The sequence below is a fragment of the Lissotriton vulgaris genome, chromosome 1_1 (genome assembly GCF_964263255.1).
Source record: "Lissotriton vulgaris chromosome 1_1, aLisVul1.2, whole genome shotgun sequence".
Classification (NCBI taxonomy): domain Eukaryota; kingdom Metazoa; phylum Chordata; class Amphibia; order Caudata; family Salamandridae; genus Lissotriton; species Lissotriton vulgaris.
In genome coordinates, this window is record NC_141685.1 from 627732398 (window position 1) to 627744484 (window position 12087).

A 12087-nucleotide genomic window follows, 5' to 3' on the forward strand; every position below is an offset into this window, starting at 1 on the left:
TGCTGGCTTCACGACAGCTTAGCCCAACAAGAGGCGCAAGTTTGGCAAACTGTATTTAAAACTTTGTTCTAAATGTCATACACTCCTTACTGCAAGGCACCGCATTAGGGAAAGGGGTACTACTTTTTATTAGCCTATGCAGAGCATGTGCTCTACTTTTAAACATCTAGGGGTATACCCAAATCACCCTACAACACCTGGGCTTCGAACATTCAAAATACACTCAAGAGATGCAGTTTTCCTTTGCATTATAGGACATATGGTCCTTGAAAAGATGTACATAAGTATCAGCGCTTGTTGTCTCTACTCACACCTAACTACTGATGTCCAATGTTAGACAGTCTGCATCAGTCGAGTGGCTGGGTATGGCATAATAAACAGTACCTTGACCAGTATTGGAAATCTTTGCAAAAACAATAGAAGAGGGCCCATCGGACAGCAGCAGGCGCTCCGCGCTTCGAAAGAACAGCTCCAGGCATCGCAAGAACGGCAGACCTCCACAGAGATTTAGGCTTTGAGATATAAGATGGCCATCTCCCCAACCTCAACGAGACACTCTACAAATGACTTGCTCAAAAGGAAAACCCACTGAGCAAAAAACTTGCTGATATTTCTACAAACCGTTTTGACCAGTATTCTTGACCCATCACAGTGTTGACCCTGCGCACCAGTTGACCTGTGGCAAAGTGTCACAGATCAACAAGAAAACAAAACTGTGCCTTAAAAATAATAAACGTGAGACTGGACTAATGCGGCTAAAGTCACTGTCAGTTCAAATCTTACAGACAGAGAATGACAGACCTGCCTGTACTTACAGCCCTGTTATCAGAATCTACTTTGTACCCCTAGGGCGCATTGGTAAGGACCCTTTGCATCTGAAGAACCGAGACTGTGCAGGGGACGGGGCAGGCCAGCTCGGGTTTGCTATGTGCGTGACAACTGGGCTTTGAAAAGGAAACTGGGATTGACCCCTTTTGATTCCCCATGCCAGCTCTTCCTCGGCCAGGATGAGCCTCGCCACGCCGCAGCGTGTGATGTCACGCGGTGCTGCTTTTACTCCATTACATGTCACGTTCAGTATATATATCACCACATCTGTCCCAACGAGACGGCGAGAGGAGGAAAGCGACGGAGCAAGTCGCTTTTCTGCTCATCTCTTCGGGGTGCAGTGATGCCCAAGCTCTCACCCCTTGCAAGCAATTCTGAAGGACATTTTGGGGCAAATTGTGATACTGAACGTATTTGTGGACTATATAACGTGGGACCTTAGAAATAAATAAGGACAGAGCAGACAAAATATACAGTCACCAAAAATGAAGCCTGACCCTCTTAAATCAGGGTACGCATGTGACATTTCGGTGCGGCCCCGGTGCCTGCGTCCTCGCGCCCCCGCACCCCCTTGTACTCGGCCCCCAGAGAGGTATTGGAGCGCTCTGCAGCAGTGAAGGTTACACCGAGCACAGTGGACCATGCGGGACTGCAGCATCCCCTCCCCCATGCCAGAGGGAGGGGGCTTCTTCTCCGCCTGGCCCCGGAGGAGAGGGGCTACCGCACGAGCCAGGGGCTATATGGGGTGACCATACAGCCTGCTACCCACCACCCCCCAGGCGCAGGCACCCGCACCGCCCGCCCGCAGCACGTGCAGCCAGTACTTGCCTTGACTTTGCCTGCTGTGCGCCCGCCGCTGCATGCTGCACCTCCTCTGCAGCATGCATGTGTCCAAGGCCAAGGCCAGAGCATGCAACCCACTCCCTCTACACATAACAGAGAAAGCACCATAGCTGGCAAGGTTTCAGATTGCTATGTGTGACGTTTCATAATTTCAGTGAAATTATGGGTGACATTTCAATGACAATGAGTGACACCTTCACGAGAGTAACATTCAGCAATAAAGATGAGGGAAACGCACTGGGGTTGAATAAAAAAATGCAACATAAATGAGTAGAAATGTGTTTTTTCCAAAAGCTAACTTGACTCCAACCGCAATAAAAATCATTAACGATGAGAGGTCTGCGCCCACTCCTCCCCCGGTTGGGGAACCTCTATTTGCCCAAGGCACAGATCACACCATGACCCTCATATGCTGTCAGAGCTACACTAGATTCTATTGACTTAAGTTACACAGTGTGTGTCTTTCAAAAAACCAGAGCGGCCTAACACGATTATAGTGCGGCTGTATGTGGAGTGTCACGTCTCGTGAAAACGAGTGATTCAACTGACACAGGCTGTGAGTGACTGCAAAACTGCAGCTTGTAACAGAGCAGGCAGCTGAAGATAATCATGACTGCGCAATAGGCACTGCTAGTTTAAAAGGCAGCAAGCACATCTTTAATTTTATGAGAAACTAGAGTGAGAGATACCATTACTTCACTCTATGCACTGACTCGAGACGTGCGGCAATTCGGTACGGCGCGGCTGCCTTGTTGTAGCCACAATGACTCCCGGGGCAAACCATGCCGCCCGGGAATTATTCAAACATAGCTAAGCAGCAAAGCTGCACAACCGAGTGCTCTAGGCTCCACAGCCGCCACGGTCCGTGGGGCGGGTTGGGGAGGGTCATAGGCGGCAGGGCTCACTTGATGTTTTAAATAATTCCCGTGGTGCGAGCAGCGCGGATTGCCACCACAGCTTCCTACAACTTTGACACACTGTGGCTCAGTGATGTATAATTTAAAGGAACCTGTATAAATGGGGCGATGTATCACCCTAATCAGACGCACAGCATAAATTAAGCACGACTCTGATGCCCAAATAAACCATTTTCATCATTTTTATTCCAATTTCTTCCAACTTTAATGTTTTAATCCTTAGTTCTTATTGTCGCATGAGAGACAACTTATGTTCTTTAAATCCTTATCAACTGCAGACATGCCAATCCTGGCCTTATACTGTACCGCGGTACATAAGTAATCCTCATTCATTGATCCAAATAACACAATGCATTTCGGGCCTATTTCCGGCCCTTAATCAGGGGTACTGTACAATTAAAAAACATTATTCTCAAAACGTGCATTTGAATCAATACAATGCATTGATATCTACGCTGAATTACACTGTTTTTACCTTGTATAAATTAACATTTTTCTGGCTAAATGTAACCCTAGAGCTACCCCTAATCTGATGCCCAAAACCACCTCTCCACTTCCCACATTTCAAACCCTTGCATCCCAATACATTTACATGACACACATTCATAAACGAATTGTTGCCCAACAGCTAAGTCATCCCGGACCTTTACCTTCTAAATCAGCTTCCATAAACACCTCACGATTGAAATACAAGCCCCCACGTACTGCATGCTTTCCTAAACCTGTGCTTTTAACACCTGTGCTCTGTGTTCACCCTCCTCCTTTTCGTTAACACTATATCTCCCTCTTCCATGCTGCGTTAGGCAGTCACCTTTCCTTTCATGTACTTCATAATCATTAGTGATTTATTTAACGGTTCAACGTCTTTTCACAATAGTAACCTCCCCATCATCTTACCCTGGTAACCTTGTTACAATCGAAATGACCCCACTCTTCTAAATCCGTCCTTCGTGATATTTGCCAAAATCTAAATCTAATACATGTCCCAAAATCCACTGCTTGTGCCCAGGTAAAATCTGTCAGTGCTTTGTCTATCAAGCTGCATAATTTACACTTCCTCCCTCACTGCGCATCAAACCTAACTGACCCGCCCAACCTAAGATAGCATTCAACATAGCTGCCAAGGTTTCAGATTGCAAAGTGTGACATTTTCATAATTTCAGTGTAATTTTGAGTGACATTTCAATGACTAGGAGTGACACTTTCTCGCACGCAAAATCAAGCAATGAAGACCACGAAAACATATAATTATCAGAAATTACATCTATTTGAGTGATGAGAAACTCTAAGGGGATCTTAAAATTGCTGTAAAGCACCAGAAATAAAAAGAAAAGTGGCCTTGAAACCTGATTGGACAGGAGTCACTGACATTCCGCATCGGGCAAGCATCAGGAGAGTGAGGCTGAAGCACAAATAGGTTACAGCCAGCTAGGGCAAGATTAAGGAATGTGCATAAGGAAGATTATGCAAGACCGTTTTATTCGTCCAATTAGTAATCTACAGCCTAAAATACCAAAAGCAAAAAGTACTTGCAAAATGTAACTATCACCTACGTCTGAAACGATAGGAGAATAGCCCAGGGTGTGGACTGTGGGCAGTTTTAAAACACACACTTAACAATATCACATTGAGAGAAAAAAGATATAAGTCAACTGTCTACGTAATTCCGGGTAAGACAGTGGAGTTCAAGTGGAAATGCACACAAACATAACACCATTTTGGAACGGAAATGTTTTCAGTTCTGTTAAAATTAACCTAAACCAAATGTTGGACGAAACTCTTTCCATAACAAAATCAGCACTTTAATGAGTTAAATTTAGCAGTTATTGTTTGAAGTAGCGTTCGGGGCAAGGCAAAACATGAATGTACATACTTAGAAAACAATATACCGCTTCCTGGTCAAAATTACAAGTATACAAAAGCACCCTATAGTTACGTGTTTAGTTTAATAGGTTTCATTGATTTTTCTTTGAACATGTAACAGGTACAACAGGACATAAATATATTTACAGCAATCCTTGCATGTTTTAACACTGCTGCCGAAAGTAAAGGACAGTTAGAGTTGTTGGCTGGCCGAGGGTGAATTGAAAACGTATGGCAGCTGACAGCAGCATGCGCCCCTGGGCATTTTGGACAAGGCAGCCTCGAGGCTGCAGCCATGCCCAGGGCAGAACTTCACCAACACTACAAGCAGCTGATAGCGCGCTGCTACTTACACTGAAAAACACATATTGAAGGTTATATGGTGCCACTTACACAGTCGTTCTTCTCTAAGCGCTCCATGCTTGCCGGGCAGTGCACTCACTTTACCAGAGCCGCAGCCCCGGCAGCACTGACATGTGTGGGCCCCTGCTGCAGGTGAGAAGTTTCTGGTGAGTTAAGATGAGGATTCGCCTGGGGAGATCATCGAGGTGCGGACGGATGAAGTAATAACACGTAACTACCGCTTGCCCTGCCTTCGCGCCCACAGACAGTTATGGATACACTGTTAGTTGGAATCACGTGACCTCTCCATGTCACGTGAACGCCCTGGACTGCGGAGGCCGGCTGTGATCCTCAGGTTGGGTCGGTGGGTGAAACTGGCAGCAGGGATAAATATTTGAAAATTTTTCCTGCGTGTGAGGCTCGCTCATTGCCCCTAAAGCTTCCCACAACCAATCTCAGGCACAGAGCGAGGCACTTCAGACACCCGCATCGGGCAGCAGTAATTAGGAAGTCAAGTGCAGTACGGCGGCCGCGCAGCACGGCCCGTTGAGGCGGTCTTTATAATTTATTTGGGTACACTCATTGACAGTAGTGTCAGTGAGTGTCCCTAAATAAATTATAAAGGCCGCCTCAACGTGCAGTGCCGCGCGGCCGCCCTCAAAATAGTGCCGCCTGGGGCGGACCGCCCCCCCCTAGCTACGTGGCTGGACGTGTCATCTCTATGGAGAGGGGCGGGCTTACATAAAAGACCCAGCGCTTCACAGTGCGTTACAATAGGAATTAAACGACGGAAGTGGTCTCATTTTTAAAAACCCACTCTACCCCAGAGGGGTGAATATCTTGAAAAGCGAATATAGTTAAGGCTGTAGACGCACGCTAAAATTTTTGAGGTCCCGGCCGCGCTGTGATTGGCTGACATCACGGGGGTGTCCCGGGCCGGCAGCCAATCACAGCGCGGCCCGGGAATGACGTCACGGGGGTGTCCCGGGCCGGCAGCCAATCGCAGCGCGGCCCGGGACAAAGGGGCGGGGCTTAAAAAAAGCACCAGAAACGCCCCCGAATCGCGTTTTCAAGAGAAAGCGCGATTGACAGCCTCTGTCTCCCAATGGCTAGCGTCCATTTATGGAGCTAGCCAATGAGAGGCAGAGGCTGTGCCGACATCCATACTGAAGACAACAGTTTTCAAACTGGGAGGGGCAAGCCCCTCGCCAGGTTCGAAACCTAAAAAGGTCAGTATTAACCGACTATGGGGGGAAGTCGGATAAAAGCAGCAGAACTGAAAGAAATGGCATGCAGTGAAAAGCACCATCAAGTTGAACTAAACATCCAAAACATCACAAGTTCCCGTTCCCAAATTAAAAATAGAGCACATATTCCAAAAACATTTAGAAGCTCTACAAGGCAGAAGATAGCCAAGGCTCTTTGCAGAGGAGCAGACATGACACAACTGGCATACAGCCTTCAACAAACACAAAGAAAGAAGTCTAAGAGCAAAGTATATGAAGTCCAGATAAGGAACAGAGACAAATCCTTCTTGAATAATTAACGTTGACAACAGACCCATGAATTCCAATTAAGGTGTTGGCGTGTTAGAAAAACAGGATAAGGATCACAAGCAAAGAAGTCTGGTGCAAGAATGAAAACAGAAACAGAGAAGTGTTAAATTAATTGGTGATTTCGTGGAGGAAATATACCGTACCAACTAGACCTCGACAGTTCGAGACTTGGAAGATGCTTCACAAGTGAACGAGTGAAAACTATGGCTCTTCAAAACACAGGTAGCTCAAGCAATTTTCTGACCTTACAACACTTCAAACTGCCACAAGGGAGGCCTAGGACCCCCTCGAAAGTATTTCATAGCAGGGAAAGACTATTTCAAAACTAAACTGCAACAGGTAAAATATGCATCTCAATAGTACCTAAAACTCCATTCCCAATGCTACATTATGGCCACTGGAGATAACCTAAATGTGTACAAGAAAATGCATCTTTTAAATTAATATGTTATAAAATAGCCGTGTGGAAGCACCCAAATATGCTTTTGTCTAGTAATCCAACATTCCGTGCACAAGAGCTCCAATGCTAACTTTACACATGAAATCCACACAGTAGGCTTACGTGGCATATATCCCAAAGCTCTAGTCTGGCTATAATTGATAGGTCGAGATGAAAGCATTCACTTTAATAAGTGCATATTAGTTCATGCTGGTATTTGTTGCCTACTTGCTGTGATTCCCATTTCAGAAAATCTCCCTGACCATGTTGGAATGGTAAAGTATAAGTACCCAAAATAGCCACTGGTACATCATGATGCATGCATTCAATCAATCAATCAATCAAAGCATTTATAGAGCGCGCTACTCATCCGTGAGGGTCTCAAGGCGCTGAAGGGGGGGCGGAAGGGGGGGGGGAGCTGCTATGAGCCAGGTTTTGCTGCTGCTACCGCTCGAAGAGCCAGGTCTTGAGGTGTTTCCTGAAGGTGAGATGGTCCTGGGTCGTCCGTAGGTGTGTGGTGTGGGAGTTCCATGTTTTGGCTGCTAGGTAGGAGAATGATCGTCCTCCGGTGGTGGTTGTACAAATCCGTGGGATGGTGGTGAGGGTGAGGCCTGAGGACTGGAGTTGGCGTGTGGGAGTGTAGAACGAGAGGCGGTTGTTGAGGTATTCCGGGCCTATGTCGTGAAGTGCTTTGTGTGCGTGGGTGAGGAGCCAGAACGTGATCCTCTTGTTGACGGGGAGCCAGTGCAGGTCTCTCAGGTGGGCGGATTGTGGCTGTGGCGAGGGATGTCGAGGATGAGTCGTGCGGAGGCTTTTTGTAAGCGTTGTAGTTGATTCTGAAGTTTGGCGGTGGTTCCTGCGAATAGGGCGATTTAGTAGTCCAGTCGGCTGGTGACGAGGGCCTGAGTGACGGTCTTTCTGGTTTTGGTGGGGATTCATCTGAAGATTTTTCGGAGCATGCGCAGGGTGTTGAAGCAGGAGGACGAGACGTCGTTGACTTGCTTGGTCATCGTGAGGGATTTGTCCAGGCTGAATCCCAGGTTGTGTGCGTGGTCTGCTGGTGCTGGGGCGGTGCCCAGTGCTGTGGGCCACCAGGAGTCATCCCAGGCGGAGGGGGATTGTCCGAGGATGAGGACCTCGGTTTTGTCTGAGTTCAAGTTCAAGTGACTGAGTCTCATCCATTCTGCGATGTCTTTCATTCCTTCCTGGAGGTTGGTTTTGGCGGTCGTTGGGTCTTTGGTGAGGGAGAGTATCAGCTGGGTGTCGTTGGCGTAGGAGATGATGTTGATGTTGTGTTTGCGTGCGATGGCGGAGAGGGGGCTCATGTAGATGTTGAAGAGGGTTGGCTGAGCGAGGAGCCCTGGGGAACGCCGCAGATGATTTTGGTGGCCTCTGATCGGAAGGGAGGGAGGCGGACTCTCTAGGTTCTGTCGGAGAGGAACGAGGTGATCCAGTCCAGGGCCTTTCCTAGGATCCCGGTGTTGGAGAGGCGGGTTATTAGGGTACGGTGGCAGATGGTATCGAAGGCTGCAGAGAGGTCCAGGAGGATGAGGGCGGTTGTTTCTCCATTGTCCATCATGGCCCTGATGTCGTCGGTGGCTGCGATGAGGGCAGTCTCGGTGCTGTGGTTGGCTCGGAAACCGGACTGGGACGGGTCGAGCAGGTTGTTAGCCTGGAGGAAAGCAGTCAGCTGTTTGTTTATGGTCTTTTCGATGACTTTTTGGGCCCAATCCCTGGCGTAGGAGTGCTTTTTTTTACCGCACGTATTGACTTCAACCCCGTCTAGGCGAGCCACCAAGTTGTAAAATACCGATTATGTATCTTCATACCCAGTCAAGCTATATTGATTTTATCTGTATCTTTTCGATGGCAGTTTTTTATATTATGTTGTTTAGTTTTTCTTGCAAATTAGGAAAAATATATCTTATTGGCACTTTCAGTGTTTTCTTCCTTACTGCAGTGTTGCAATGATTATGTCATATGACTGTTTATATGTGTTTAGACCATGAATGCCAGACACAGTTAGTCTGGTCCCAACCTGATGTGTTATAACAAGACGTAGATGGCCTTGAATGCAGATTAAGAACGATGATGCAACACTGCCTATAAGCAATAGAACACAGAGATCCAATAGCAAATGTTCTTCAGTGAAACATGTAAATGTAGTTGTGGTTAATATCCTAACTATTGTATCACATTGTTGAAATGCACAATGCTATTCTCTATTTGTATCATACATGCCTGAATATTATTCTTAAATAACCTGTAAAGTAATGTGATATAAGAAATGATAAATTCGGAAAACACCAATAAAGATATTGTAACACAAAAAAGCAAAAACATAGACTTACATTTGAATATATTCATGCAATTTTGTGATCAAAATCATTTTTAATATACAATTTCATGCACGCGAAACCTCACACTTTCAGTATGACAGATCTATGATGCATTCCTTGATCTTATAAAAAGCTAGGGGCGTGAGGTACAAAGAATTTTGACTTGTAAAGCCTGAACTTTGCAACATCACAGACATTGTGACAACACATACCAAAATCACAATATACAAAAAGTACTTACCAGTTTAAACATGTTTTCATACTTTACAAGTATATCTAGAGACATAATTACTATTAAAAAGATTAAGAAGGTGTGAGCTGGGCATCCCCTTCCTTCTTCCATTCAGGATGCCACATATCCGAATTACAGCTTGTGCCCATCAACCATTGATCATATGCTGGCATGTCAAAGCATGATGTAACTCTGCAGAGTAAAAATATTAGTGGATATCTTTCGCTTCAAAAATGTCCCTTGAGGCATCTTGGGGAGGAGCTAGCTGTGGTCCAGGAAACTGATGTATCCGTCCCCCAAAGTCACACTGCATGATCCAGCTTCTTTTTCTTGTTGCAGCCCCTTCAAAGGACAGGGACTGGGATTTGTACTATATGAATGCAGGAATTAATGTCAGCTGCCCATTGTAAATCCAGATCTCTTCATCAAAAGCATTTGGTAAGATGCACAAATCAGAACACTTTTGCGTCACTTTTAAATATGGGAATGTGAAGCAAAAGTGGTGCAAGGGGCTTGTAAATCTGCCCCTATCTTGTTAATATTAATGAGGCAGAACTCTTAAAATTGCACAGAATGTTCATACACTCTGTGACTGTTTTGTATGTCTAGGGGGTGCAAAACGAAGATGGGGTCACCAAGTAGTGGGCAAAAACAATGATTCCACATTTGTATATTAGGCCATAAGTGCTTTCCAGTCTAATCAGCCTAAACACATTTTTGCACACAGATGTTATTCCAAACAGGCAAAGATAACATAATAAACACAACAAGATAATGGACAGAGTGTTGAAACCTTTGACACCCCCAGTCAAGAGATTTGGAATAAAACCATTTTTCTTTTGCTCGCCATGCCACCACAGACTCGATGCAGTCATATGCAAATCAGTCTTGACCCTGCTTCCCATGCAAACAGTCAAGCTGGAAATGCCAGGCAATGTCCCCCCTGGACCTTAAGCAAACATACTGGGACTGGTTTCAGCATATCACCCCTCATCAGTCAAGCTGGAATGGCGTTTTCAAGGTTTATCTCCCCTCATCAGCCAAACTGGAATGGCGCAGCGAGCATAAATATATATATATTTAGGGCCAGATCTGTGACTGGGGTGAAAGTTTGAACATTTTCAGCATTTCATCCATCAACTTCTTGTGTTGCATTTTTTGCCCTAAGTGGGATGGGTATGCCCAGGCGTGAGTCCCATGCTTGCCATTCTATTGGATTCAAGCTAACCTGGCTGATGCTTGTTTTCCGGTCCAGGGAGGACCTGGCTTGGCAGTTCGTGTTGGACTGTTCCCATGAGAAGCAGGGTCATGAATGATTTGCGTATCGCTGTGTCCAAACTGGAATGGCCTATTGAGCAAAAAACTCTGGATTTAAGCCCAGATCTGTGATTGGGGGGTGAATGTTTGATAGTGTTCAGCATTCCGTCCATCATCTTTTTGTCTTGCAAAGATAACATAATGAATTTCAAGTTTTAACAATAATACTTACTTTTGTTAGAGTGTTATTAATATTTTCAGATAAACAGGTGGCATCCAGGTGACATTTTGCATTTGGAGTTTCTGTTAAAAAATAAAATAAGGTGGATGATGAAGATAGAATATATTCGCAATTTATTAGGATTGTTTTCAAGTCCTCTACTTTAACATGAAGTATATGTTATCTACATATAGTATCGAGAGTTACTACTTTTCATCATGAAAACTTCTCATGACATACATGAATTAAACTCCTCATTAAATAGGTTTACAGTTTTGTTTCTAATTTTTACATTTCGTAGTTCACATGTCCATAGTACAAAAGTAATTACACATTCAGTTTAACTTTAGATCACTGACCTTGACAATAGGGGCCATCATTTGCCTTAAATTGCAATCTTCCTGTGTTTGGCTGATACCCTTCCTTGCAAGAGCAATTATAGCTTCCAACAGTGTTTTCACATTTTGCGTGCTCGCCACAGGCAACAGCGTCCCCATTTCTGCACTCGTCGATATCTGCTTATATCAGACAAAAGAGGAATATTTATAAGGAATCGACAAATTAAACACTGTTCTGCAAAGTCAATGTTCTTGCATAATCTATAGGAAGTGCATAGAACAACTAAAGGACGAATATCTAAACGTACTTATTTTATTTAGGACATGTTTACGCCAAGGGTATAATGGGTTTCAGAGCTCAGTGAACCAAAGCATCCTTTGCAGGTGTCTCTGTTTGAACCCCTGAACACAGCTTAGAATCCTACTAGGTTCACTTAGCCTTTCTCCTTCCCGAGTTCAAAAAATGAATACCATTGCATTGGGTAATAATACACGTGTTGTATTGTGCTAAGTTACTGCAAATTATGTTAAACAGTGAACTTCTAGCCATTAGGAGCAGTGGGGGATCTACACAGCACACATCGTGACAGAGAATAAACCAAATACATTCTTCATACATTTACAGAAATTAAATAGCATTTTGGTGGGCTTTTTTAAATTGAGTACATATATGTCAAGTAGAGTGGCTCAGTACAAAAAGGCGTATGTGTGGTATCAATAATGGCAAAGAATGATGAAGAGAGGGAGCCGAGAATACTAGAAAATAAATGCTTTCAGTTAATCTCATACCTAGAAGATGGAGAGTAGATAGGCGGTTATGAGAGAGTTCGTGCAGGGTAAGCATGTTTGGATTGCAGTGCTGTCTCTGTTAGCAGCATGGATTTCCAACATAGCGGCTCAATAGATGGTGGTT

At 44.9% G+C, this 12087-nt stretch overlaps 1 protein-coding gene across 1 annotated transcript in view; it reads right to left on the reverse strand.

Moving 5' to 3' along the window:
* Positions 1 to 12087, reverse strand: part of ADGRL4 (adhesion G protein-coupled receptor L4) — a 658778-nt gene that overhangs the window by 362221 nt on the left and 284470 nt on the right. Inside the window, exons 4-5 of the mRNA XM_086954235.1 lie at positions 11196 to 11351; positions 10849 to 10919 (exon numbers count right to left, since the gene is read on the reverse strand). Of these exons, the coding sequence (XP_086810361.1) occupies positions 10849 to 10919; positions 11196 to 11351 (227 nt within the window). The remainder of the gene's footprint in view (positions 1 to 10848; positions 10920 to 11195; positions 11352 to 12087) is intronic.